Genomic DNA, 12,969 nt, shown 5'->3' on the forward strand with positions numbered 1-12,969 from the left:
AGTAGGGACATTAGTCTCCAGAGATGGACCTCCTTTCCTTTGGAAGACTACAACGTTTACTGAAACTCAGGATGTCTGAATACCTGGAGCCAGTAGAAAAAACACCGAAGCCAGAAGAGACCTGGCATCTTCCAGAAATTCATAGTAGATGTAGATTTGTGTATCCTCTTTATGGGTGATTATTTGCCATAAGTCATATTATATTGATTGCTCTGCTTAGTTTAACATTGCTTTTTAAATAATTTATTTTTTTAAAAAGCAAAATCCATATCCAGCTACTGAAGACTGATCATAAGTGAAATACTTTTGCTAAGATTCAGTTTAAATGATCTCTAAAAAAGTTGTTTCTTGCCCATGAAATGAAAATTTCATGACTATATAAACTTCTGTTTGATTTAGCCAGACGAGTAAAGATCATTTGCATGTCTCATGCTAGCAGGACTATAAAACAATATTATTTACAACATGATACCCTATTGTGCAAAAGGCATCAAGTCAGTTTTGATAACCAGAATGTTAAGGTGAGAAAAAGAGTTACTAGTTCTTTTGATGTGTTAACTGGACAAAATCAGTCCATTTTTTTTACCAAAGATGCTGGCAGGAAGTCAACATAATCATGATGTCACTCAGTGGGCAGATTTTTGTAAAAGTAAAGAAGCAAACTGCATTACCTGAAGAGTAAATAATACTATCTCTGGTTGGAATGCTAATGTGAACATGTTGTGCATTTCATTATGCAGGATAAGTATCTATACCTTACCTCTTTTATTTCATCATTCCCTTGCAGCTTCCATTGCATCAACTTGCAATGATCCTGGGACACCACAGAATGGCACTAGATATGGAGACAGCAGGGAACCTGGAGACACCACCACCTTCCAGTGTGACCCAGGCTATCAGCTGCATGGGCAGGCTAAAATTACGTGTGTGCAACTGAATAACCGTTTCTTTTGGCAACCTGATCCCCCTACATGCATAGGTATTAAGATGAGATGTTAGTTTTTGTTTAGGACTGATACAGATCAGATTTCTTGCTCAATTACTGGGACATGATGCTCATGCTCGAATGAAGATCTCTGCAGAACTCAGTTATTTTGTACTTACAGAAAATGTCAGTCTTTTGATGTCAATGTTCTTTTGATTAGCAGTGTTTTGGGGTGTGATTTTCTTACTTTATTCTTAAAACATCATAGAAGTTTAAAAATTATAAAGTCAAATAGAAATTAGTGAACAGAAATGGTGATTTGGATAAAAAAAATCATGTTGAAATAGTTTCATTAGAATGTTCTTCTGTGTTATACTTTGGTTACATAAACTGTGATTCATTATTTATTCTGAAAGGATTTATATATATCAAATGTATTTTTATATACATTTAATATTGAGTTATCTTACAGATTAAATACCCATCCTCTGCAATACCTTAGAAGATAGATACTTACTAGGAAAAGTAGATGCAGAGAAGGGGATCCAAGCAACACTGTTGTTGAAGGAAATTAGATATATTTCCATAGCATCAGGAGAGGGTGGATCTGTAGCACTAGATTGTATAAAGGTTTCACTGAGGTTCTTATCAGTAGACAATTATTACAGGCTTAGAAGTTTTGCTAAATTGTATTTTTTAGGTCATTAATGTAGGTTTTCTAGGAGTAATCAACATCTGCAAATTTATATGATAGTCATAATAATTTTTGAAATCCTTGTTATTTTGTTGCCTACTGATTTATAATTAAATGAAGACTTACTTTAGCAATTCTAAAACCCAGATAAAATATCACTGGAAAAAACATAAAGCTTATGCTTTCTACAAGGCATTTTGGAGAGGCACTTTCCAAAATAGCAGATCCTTTAACAGCTGCAGTGTCTCTGTTTCCCTGAAGTAAAAAATACTGTGAAGGATTCTCTGCCTCCATATTATGTAACAGAATTGGAAAAGCCCATAATCTGCGTACTGTCTTCTGGATACCTTATGTTCAGTGTACAAAGCAGTATGAAAAGGCTTACTATATATATATATATATATATATATATATATATATATATAGTATCTAAGTCTAGAAGATTCATATTTTTATTTTAGATACCAATTATAATCACTCCGTATTTCTTTACAGTCTAGTATAAAACCCCACGAAACAATCCTAAAAGAAAGAAGGAAATAAGACATAAAAAAGGAGAATCCCTTTGGGCAAATATATATATATATAGTTACTGTTATTCTTCTATATAGTCAAAGTGACTTTGAAGGGGAAAAGCAGATTAAAGTAATCTTTAGCATGGACATGACAATAGTAGAAACCTTAAGAGCTCTGTAAAGTCATTATATGTCATTTTAAAATTTTCATATAGTCCTTACGCTAGTATGCTGACTTATAAATGGAATGACCTGAAAAGAAATCTCTTCAAAATGTTTATTATCGATTCCAAATCCTTGGTAACAACTGGTTTGCACTATAAATGTGTTTCTCTTAGTTTAGTTGACTTGGCAAGGTAGATGCAGCCTGTCTTGACTACTCTACTTTTTTGTTAGACTTACTTTATTAGACTTTGTAGGTGTGATTATCATCTATTTGAGTAGGACTCCTTATCTGTTTAAAAGTTCAATTCAGAGTAAGTAAATGAATGTATTTGATTTTTGATTTGGGTAATGTCTTTACTAAGTGAATCACGCTGGTTTCTGCAACATTTATGGTCAATAGAAACTGCAACCTGAGCCCTCCTATTGAGCTTTCCCAGTTCTTAAAGTATTCCAGTACATAAGAAATTTTCAGCATGATAGAGAAATGATTAAGTAGTACCAAAAAAATATACAGGACTTCCCATTTAACATCATGTTTTTATTCCTTTCGAAAGATTTCTTCCTGTACCGCTTTTGAATATAAACATAGATCACTTTTTAAACAGGAAAATAGAAAATTTTTGCTAATAGGAAGTGGGAAAGTTCTTTTTTTTAAAAAAAATATTATTAAATTTGGTAAATATAGAAATCATTTTACTCCTGCTTAACACCTAATATATGCTTGTGAATTTAACATGTGACCACATTCCTATTTCTTTTTACATTGTGACAGCTGCATGTGGAGGAAACCTGACAGGCCCAGCAGGAGTTATTTTATCACCTAACTATCCACAACCTTATCCTCCTGGGAAAGAATGTGACTGGAGAATAAAAGTAAACCCTGACTTTGTCATTGCCTTGATATTCAAAAGGTACCATTTCCCAATGAATGCCTCTGTTTTAAAGGGTTTTAAATGTCAAATCTAAAAATGGCAATGTTGATAATTTCTTAAAGCATCTAATTAAATTCTCTGGCTACATCTTGGAGCATATATTTAATATGTGCTTTATCATTGATTCCAAATAATGTAAAAGGAAAATATATAGCTATATGGTACATTTGCTATCCAGTATATTCCTGAAGAACAAAACTTTCTTGACAAATAAAACAAAAATCCTTGAAAGACTATATCAATTTGTAGAAATTCTTGATTTATGCTATTGTAACTAAGAGTCAGGACTTAAGTGTGGTGGAAATTCTATCTGTAGGTCAGTTCTTTCAGGTTTTTAGAAATAAAGCCTAAATATATTTTGCTTAAAATGCATAGATCAGAAAAAAATATTGTTCTACTTGGTCAGGAGATAAAACACACTGACATAATTTTGCATCATAATTTTAATTATTTCCTCTGTGTACCATAATCAACCTATATGTGCTGCACAGAAGTTTAAAAATTGAAGTTCAGGGTCATAGTCGTATTCATGCATTTTGTTTGTCATTTCTAATTGAATCAGTCCTATATAATCATTTTGCTTGCTATATCTGTGGATCCAAGTGCCATTTTTTTTTTTTTTTCATTTTTTGATACTATGTTTTAAGTGTGATTTTCAAGCTGGGAATAGTAACATTGCTGTTGACTTCAGTGGAATGTTGATCAGTTGTGATTCTTTTAGGAAGAGATAGTGGCATGTTGAGAATTTTACTGTATAATATTTGTACCCTTTCTCTATAAAAAAGAAACATAACACCAAAACAACAACAACAACCAAACAACATCAGACAAACAAACAAAAAATCTAGTTTATTTAATTATGGACTGCAGCTTATTTTCTAAAAACTATTGATAAACACAAAATTAAAGAAAAGAACAAATTAAAGAATTGAAAATACATAAGAAAAAATACAATAATTCTGTTATTCTGGTATTCGATCAAATAGCATTAATGGATGAGAATAGTTATCCAGTAATTACATTCTTGAAGATGTCACATGATAGGTTTAGTAAGCAGTATATTTCTGTGGATTGCCTAAATAATTGATTCAAATGCTCCATTTCAAATAAGAGGAAAGAAACTTACTCAGTATTCAGATTTGTTTGTATTATTGTAGGGAGTACAATATGAGAAATAGAATGGAGTTTTCTGTTTATGTTATACTTCCAATAAGTTTTCTAAATGGTTGCAGTCTAGTAATACACACACACACACTTTTCAGTAGCTGAGGTTAGACAGGCCTGGAGTTCCGTGGCTCTTTTCACATACCCTTCTTGTAAATTGTGGTAACATTGGCCACCTTCCAGAGTGCAGGGACCTCCCCAGACTCCCAAGACCTTTGGCAGATGATGGAGAGCAGAAGGAATAATGTTTCTTTGACATCTGCAGAACCTACTTTGTTAACATACCATTTTCTGTTCATTTCACCTAACCTTTCTCATTCTTGGGCAGTATGCTATGGCTAGGCCTGTGCTATTCTCAAGGGACTGGGTTTGAGGAGACAGCAGTGTCTGCACAGGATGTGAATGTGGACTGAGAATAGGGAGATGCATTATGTTTTGTCAAATGTGTGTTTCCTACAGAAAGACTGAAAACAAATGCTCCGTACAGTTTGATTTTCCTTGGTTTTGGTCTTTATGTAGCCATTCTTTTTATCATTTCTAAAGTTCTCAACTAAAAATTATCTGTCTTAGCAAATATTTTAAAATATTTTTTCTGGCTTATCTTACCTCTTGAAAATAGAGCATAAAATATTTTTCATTATATGAAGCTGTTTCAGTTTGGCATTATGAAAATGTTTTCTGCTGATTACTTCGCTAAAGGTATTATGCCTTTGTCCTGGTTTAGATACAGCCTTTTATCTTACACAATTTGGAAAAGTTTACATCTAACAGTAGTAATTGATTTAATAGAAAAATTCTGACCATCATACTTGGGAAAAAGACAAATATTTAATTATTTTGTTCTACAAAGATAAATGGAAAAAAAATCTATTCACCTGACTGAGTCCTTGCCTGCTCTTTTTAATGTACATTAATTTAATGTAGTTTTAATTCTCTTATATTTTCTTCAGTGTTCCTCTGTATGCATTTCTCATAGATCTGCCTGAGATTTATATTTATGTTGCCTCAGAACTCATCTCAAATTCCTCTAAAAAGACATTCTATTCATATTATCTTCAGAATTACTTTGTAAAACGTATAAATGTCATCAAATCTAGCATAAAATAGGTGGTTCAATGAGAATGAATATTAATTCACATTAGTTTATCAAGTCTGATTTCATCTGGGTAAGAACAAAGACAAGTTCCGAGATAATGACCTATCCATATGAAAATGTCTCATTTCTAAAATGATACATGTTTGTGTTGGGTGGATTTAGTAGCATCCAGTTCAGCCAAATAAAAGCTGGATTTTTAATTCAAGCTACTTTTCTGGATCATTCCTCTGGTCCTCTGGTAAGAGGCAGCCTTTCTGAATCATGATTCTGTGATCTTGAGAAAGGTGTTTAAGGTAGGTGGGAGGATATTCATAATGGCTTTTGGAAAACTGAATGAGTTCATATCAATGATAAAAAGAATTCCACAGTGAATTTTTACTGTGAATCATATTTAAAAAGACATTTATTTCTGGGGAAGAAAATGTGTTAGGCAGAAAATTGGCAACTACAGTCACGGTAATGTTTAACTCATTAAAACCCCAAAGACTTAATTTTTTTCTCCCTTTCTTTTCAGTTTCAATATGGAACCCAGTTATGATTTTCTACATATTTATGAAGGAGAAGATTCCAACAGTCCTCTAATTGGCAGTTTTCAAGGCTCGCAGGCTCCTGAAAGAATAGAGAGCAGCGGTAACAGTCTGTTTCTGGCTTTTCGCAGTGATGCTTCTGTTGGAATGTCAGGATTTGCTATTGACTATAAAGGTACTGTTCCCATTGAAGTCTAAATAAAAGGAAAAAAATGTTACTTAGTAATTATTGAAATTCAAATCTGTTTACTTCTGTATGCACACACAACTGCCAAATACTGTTACGCATCAATGTATGTTTTAAAAGCTGTTTTCTGTTAACATGTGAAGGAACACAGAAATACTATTTCATGAAATCACTTTCACATTACTTATGTATATTTGCATCTTCCAGAAAAAGAAATAGGTAGAAGATGCACATCAAATGTTACATTTGGAATAAAGTTTGACAATAGCGAAATTGTCTTACCCAAAAAGACCACCTGACTGCTTCTTCTTTCTTGTCAATACATATCAATACATTTTCATTTCCACATTGATTTGAATCTACAAATGCATTTTTGGATTAATTCTACTGGATAGTATTTGCATGTTTTTTTGGACAGGGCACCTCTTAATAGATAGAGATTGGGTTACACTGATCATTTATTAAAGCCAGACAATCACTGAAGGTGTTGGTTTCTTTTCCAGTCACAGATGTTGTCTGTGGCTTGATTATAATTGCAGAGTTTTATCAAGCTGTTTTTCAGCAGAAGTGCTGCCTCAGCTTCTTATTCTTGACAATTGAAGCAAACCACATTAATGTACACATTAAAAATGAAGGACAAAAAGGTCTAAAAAATACAGAAAAAATATACCTATAAAAGAGAAAGGAGTGAAAAATAAGTATAAAATCATTTTTATATTTAGTCTTCATCTATCATCCACCATCATGCATTATTCTCCATGTGTGTAAGGTTCTTCTTCCCAAAGTAATTGTCATGTTTCCATAAATGAAATCTTAGACTGTTTGCCCTGTCTAAACAAAATATCAAAGAAATGGGGAAACAATTTGTTCCAGGAAGTCTGCAAGGCCTGCAAGGAAAGAAAATGAGATGTTGAGCAGAAGGAGATAAAGCGATAATAATGACGATTGAAAATGTGCATACACATTTTCACTGTGTCTGTTTTATGTTCTCAGCACAGTGTGATATGAGTTCCTCTATGCAAATGAAAATTAAATTAAATTACTAGATAAAAATAAAAGATACAAAACCAGAATACTGAATTTAAAATGTTATCGTACTCAATGGAAAGTATGTTTTTGCCTAATAATTTGGTTTTCTTATGTATATTATTCAGTACTTTATAAAAAATGTGAAAATTATAGAACACTTTGAGTTGGAAGAGACTTAAGGATCATCTAGTTCCAATCTGCCTGTCATGGTAGGGACACCTTCTTCTAAACTGGGTTTCTCAAAGCCCCATCCAACCTGACTTTGAATGCTTCCAGGGAGGGGACATCCAAAACTTCTAGGCAACCTGTTCCAGTGCCTTACCACCCGCATGGTAAAAGATTACTTCCTTTTATCTAATCTAAACCTACCCTCTTTCAGTTTGAAGCCACACTCCCTTGTCCTGTCACTACAGGCACTTGTTTACATGTTCCATGTCCTGGGTAAACAGGTCCCCCGTTTCTTTCTGCAGAGGACCCACATTTTCTGTAGTCTTCCTTTGTCACCGATACATGTACAGAGGTGGTGAATTCTAGAACTGGTTGTTTTTCTTCTAAATACTAAACTTTATTGAGGTCATTCAGTTTCAGCTTCATTATAATTTCCTCTTCCAGATAATCAGTCTTAAGAAAACATCCATGATCCATGATTCAACAAGAATAATATATTATTAAGTTGTTGAATAATTTAAACTGACTGAAAAAAAAACCACTGATAATAGTTTTGTTTTGTTTTGTTTTGTTTTGTTTTAATTAAATGTGTATATAGATTTACTGTAATTCATTTTAACAGAAAAGCCACGGGAAGCTTGTTTTGATCCTGGAAACATCATGAACGGCACAAGAATTGGAACAGACTTTAAGCTTGGTTCAACTATTACTTACCAGTGTGATTCTGGATATAAGATTATTGAACCTTCAACTATAACATGTGTAATTGGTGCAGATGGAAAGCCAGCTTGGAACAGAGCCTTGCCATCTTGTAATGGTGTGTACTGTTTGCTTAGCATTTCCCTTGCCCACCCAGTGAATTCAATTTCTCAGTCCCTGAGGCTATTTACACTATTTCTATACATATATCTTATGTGAAAAATGAGGTAAAAAATAAGAATTGAGTACTGGACTATAGCTTGGTCAATAATTAGTTAAATATTTAAAAATGTCTTTAAAGTCTGGAATCAACACATGTTTATATAATGATTGCCATGTAATATGTAAGATTATTTAGATATCCAGGATTATTTAGCATAGCTATCACAGCCATCTCAATACTGCATTAATTGTCACCTTGGAATAAGAATTATAGCTACTGAACTACAAAATTAAAATGACATCTCAGAACTGTGGCTAACTAATTTATCTTCTATTTTTTGTTTCAATGTTTGTGTTGTGTATAAACATGGAACAACTATAAAAAACCAAAAAGAAATAAGATGTATAAGTTAATAAAGTCTATAAAGTACTAATTTATTTATGGTGAAAAACAAACTCCTGCAAAATTTTAGATTTTCAATTTTAGAAAAACAGAGTTTAGAAGGAAAAAAATCTCTGTAACTCCATAACTTTTGGGTTTGTTCTAAATTAAGTGTAAGTGATACACCTTCATTGGAATGAAACGTTCATGACTTGAGAATATCATGTGGTAATCAGACTATGTGGCATAGTTTCTGATATCCTCAAAGCAAGAAGAGAAATGAAGATTTTAAATTCATGCCTTGAACTAATTCCTTGTGATATCTGAGTTTCACCTCAGCCACATAATCCTATTCTGCCTACTGTTAGATCAAACTTCTCATCTTCTATCATTACATTGGATTTTTGAATAATTCATAAAAGAAGCTAAGAGAAGACATGGATTTGTATTATTAATTGCTGTCTTTTTGTATAAGGAAGTCAAACTTGTGCAGATATTTCAAGCATGATTTTAAAGACCTGTCAGAGAGCAGAAAGAACAGGTCTGCTCAATAAGGATTAAGAGCCAAGGATGTCCAAAGTGCAGGCTCACTCACTAGGTAGAGCTCCCCATGAGAACATGAGCCAGGTTTGCAGGACCAGGGGTTGGTAACAGGGCACTTTCAATGACCTTGTTGTTCACCGGGGCCACAAGTTCTTCTTTGAGTTTGTTTCCAGGAAGTGGTTAGATTGTACTCTGCTATATGCAAAATTCCCACAGCAGGGTAACATTGATTTACTTTGTTCCTTAAAGTGAAATGATATTTTCCTTGCTTAAAAGCAAATTAATGAGACTATGATATTTTAATGATCTTATTTATCAATTTATTTATTAATAAAATAATTTCATTATTGGTTTCTTCAGTAAGATAACTTCTTACAACAATCTGTTATTCTAGTGAAAACTAAAGATTTTATAAAATCATTTCTCACAATAAAATGAGCACTGAATTGCATGTAACTAATTTAATGCAAGACTTATATTTTAATGAAGATTTTGATAGGAAGCAAGGCTTTTCCTGAATGTGAGAAGAGGGACAGCAGTACTCTTTTTTCAGTGTATAAAAATCTGTTTACTCAATATCCAACACAAAGAAGATATCTGAACGTAAAAATATCCACTCCATCTGTCCCTTACTGTGCCATTTACAGACTGTACATGGAGGAACATGCCGTGCATACACTGTTCACTGTTTTTCTTGTGATACAGACAGAACTACCACTCAAATAAATCTTGACTTGTCTTGGGGATTTGAGCTCTGCCATTCTTAAATATTCTAACTTCTGTAGCTCTAAAATTTCCTCTTACCTTCCTGCTGTTTTTTTTTAATTACATGTGAAGCCAAAGATTTTTTTTTATATGTGTAATCTATGTGCACTTTTCATAATCATCTAGGAAGATATGAAAATAACACAATTCAAGCATGCTTTCACAAAGCAGAATTTTTGGCATTCTGTGCAGGGTGGTGTCAGCATAGCTATGTATTCCTCTGTGCCATTTTTAATGCAGTACCATATATTTTCCTGACCCATTTAAACATGGACGCATATAGACAGATATTCAAATGAAAACCTAATCTAAAGCCTGTCTTTACAGTCTCTTTCAATCAAATAACTTACATTTCCAGTCCTATGTGAATACTTTTAGTCAAGTAAAACATCCATGTATTCTAATTTTATCCTGAGAAACCTCTAGATATTTCATGACAGGTAAACCAAAAGCAAAACAAGTAAAGTATTATTTTGTGATCTTCAGATTTTTTTTTTCAAACTTCACTAGTATAGACAACTCTAATAAATATAATGTGTTTCTTTGTGTTTGTTTCCAGCACCATGTGGAGGGCAGTACACTGGATCAGAGGGAGTGGTTTTATCACCAAACTATCCTCAAAATTACACTGCTGGACAGACTTGCCATTATTCAATAAGTGTCCCTAAAGAATTTGGTAAGAATTTATTTTATTGATTTATCAATCATTATCATTGTCCTACTGTTGAAATGTCCTTTATGTGTAGTAGTGACCTTAGGTTCACATTGTATTGAAATTATTTGTAAAAAGTAAATATATTCCTGACATGGAAAATGATTCTAAGGTTTTAACCTTTTACTTCTCCCTAGAGTAATCAACTGACTTCAGAAAAGACATCTATGTTTGCTATCTAAGCGTATCCTGAATACCTTAATTGTTTACATTAATCATCATCATAAGATAATCATTCATTCAAGCTTCCTGCAAAGTAAAATCAGGTGTCAGAAAACAAGCTCTTATATTCTTCTTACATTTAACTTTTTGTTTTTCATTTTTTAACAAGAAAGATGAGCAGAATCATATTTGTAAAGGTGTTCAGTGGAGAGAAAGGAAACAATTCTACATGAAAGTACCTGAAATATTTGTGAAAAATCACAAAACTGATTATTTCAATGTGTCGAAATACTTGGACAGAATCTCTAAAACTCTAGCAATTGTATGTAAGGTGTAAAGTTTTCTGCAAAGCAGGTCTTTACTAAGTCCAGAGAAATCACAGTAAGATAAATTTTACTATATATTTACCAAGAGGTTTAATTCACAGCAAGTAAATGCATTTGGTACTTTCTGTGTACAATGATACCTGTAACAACTCAGCTGTAAACAAAATATAGGCGGCTAGAGTGAAAAAATTATATTTTTATTGACTTGGTTTTGCTTCTTGTTTCTATTGCTATATGATATTCGAATTCAGTGAACTATTTGATATTTACTAATGAGATGCAATATTAAATTCTTTACTAATGCATTTTAAATTATGTACAGCTAAAGTGCAAATTAAATGTAGCAATATGTCAAAGCTGGCAACACACTGGTAACTTTAATATTTTAACAGTTTTTATAACCTTCTGATAAAACAAGTACTAATACAAATTTTAAAAATTGAAAAATCAAGAAGTATAAAAAAATCTTCCTCAGACAAAAGCCATGTAAGCAAGTAATCCTATGTGATAATAGATTGTCCTTAATAGTTGCAGTATTTGACAATGTAATTTGGTACAAACCTTTCTGTTTAGATAGTCCATTTTCTTATTCTTGTTGGTACCTATGAAATAAGACTTGCTTGACTGGAGGTCAGTTTTGGTGGAAGCATGATTAAATAAATTTGGTTTTAATTAAAAATATGTAAATAATGAAAAAAAAAATTCTTGCACATAACTTTAATGCAACTGTTTTGTCATGTTAGACAATTATATAACTTGGAAAAGTTCATGCAGGAATTCATTAATAATCAAGGCAAACAGAAATACAACTTAAATGTGATTTTGAAGACTAAGTTCTTCTTTTGTCTCCTCTCTTTTTATTTTTTCCTCTCTATCCTTTTTTTTTTTTTTTCTTTCTTTCTTTTTTATAGTTGTGTTTGGACAATTTGCCTATTTTCAGACAGCTTTGAATGATGTGGCAGAATTATTTGATGGAGAAAACTCTCAGGCTAGACTTCTTAGTTCTCTGTCTGGATCCCACTCAGGTAATTAATAAAGAAAAGAAGTATACATTTCTTACACAACTCAGTATGGGAAAAAGATAATCAGGAGAATGTTATGGATTTACTTTGGAAATAAAGTTATTGCAACAGGATGCTAAGGGAAATGGAATGCCCTTTCAAATCTTTGAATAAAGGGATTATTCTGGAACATATGGTTAAGCAAGAACTAAACACTGGGGTGAGCATACAAATAGTTGAATGAAGTTCTCAGATCTCTATGTAAGAGGGCAGATTGGATGGTATAATTGTCTTCTCTGCCCCTAAACTTTTTGAAATACACATCTACATATTCTGAATAGCTAATTTCAACACAAATTACTTGTATTTACAAACTGCAATTATCTGTATGCAAACATGCACTTAGACTGAAAGCAGGCCAGCTGTTGCATTCAGGTAACTATAGCAAAATGTTGACCTTGCAAAATCATAATTAAGCTTAAATGGATTTCAACATGGTCAAGTTTCTAATGTATGCACATATAATGAATGTGTTCATCTTCAGTGATATGTAAGTATACTTTTTATATTTCTGCAGCTATGAATGGGGTTTGTCAAACGCTTCTAGTATTTAGATTTAGGAGAGTTTATATGTGAGTTTAATATTTTTGTAGTACAGGGCTATTCATGGCTTCTTGGTTTTTATTTTGAATAATTGGAGAAGTACTTCATAGGAAAATAATGTAACATATCCATCTGATTTATAGTAAATATATTATTACATGAAAAACTCAGTTCTTAATTTTCCTCTCGTGAATCCCGTTATTTGTGTCATA

At 32.5% G+C, this 12,969-nt stretch overlaps 1 protein-coding gene across 1 annotated transcript in view; it reads left to right on the plus strand.

Annotated features, from left to right (window-relative positions):
- Window positions 1-12,969, plus strand: part of CSMD1 (CUB and Sushi multiple domains 1) — a 1,082,532-nt gene that overhangs the window by 910,709 nt on the left and 158,854 nt on the right. The window contains exons 27-32 of the mRNA XM_066179810.1: window positions 788-979; window positions 3,072-3,210; window positions 6,006-6,193; window positions 8,025-8,219; window positions 10,513-10,629; window positions 12,065-12,178. Of these exons, the coding sequence (XP_066035907.1) occupies window positions 788-979; window positions 3,072-3,210; window positions 6,006-6,193; window positions 8,025-8,219; window positions 10,513-10,629; window positions 12,065-12,178 (945 nt within the window). The remainder of the gene's footprint in view (window positions 1-787; window positions 980-3,071; window positions 3,211-6,005; window positions 6,194-8,024; window positions 8,220-10,512; window positions 10,630-12,064; window positions 12,179-12,969) is intronic.

The sequence above is a fragment of the Chamaea fasciata genome, unplaced genomic scaffold, assembly GCF_029207755.1.
Source record: "Chamaea fasciata isolate MVZ Bird 193981 ecotype frontalis unplaced genomic scaffold, bChaFas1.0.hap1 SCAF_3, whole genome shotgun sequence".
Classification (NCBI taxonomy): domain Eukaryota; kingdom Metazoa; phylum Chordata; class Aves; order Passeriformes; family Sylviidae; genus Chamaea; species Chamaea fasciata.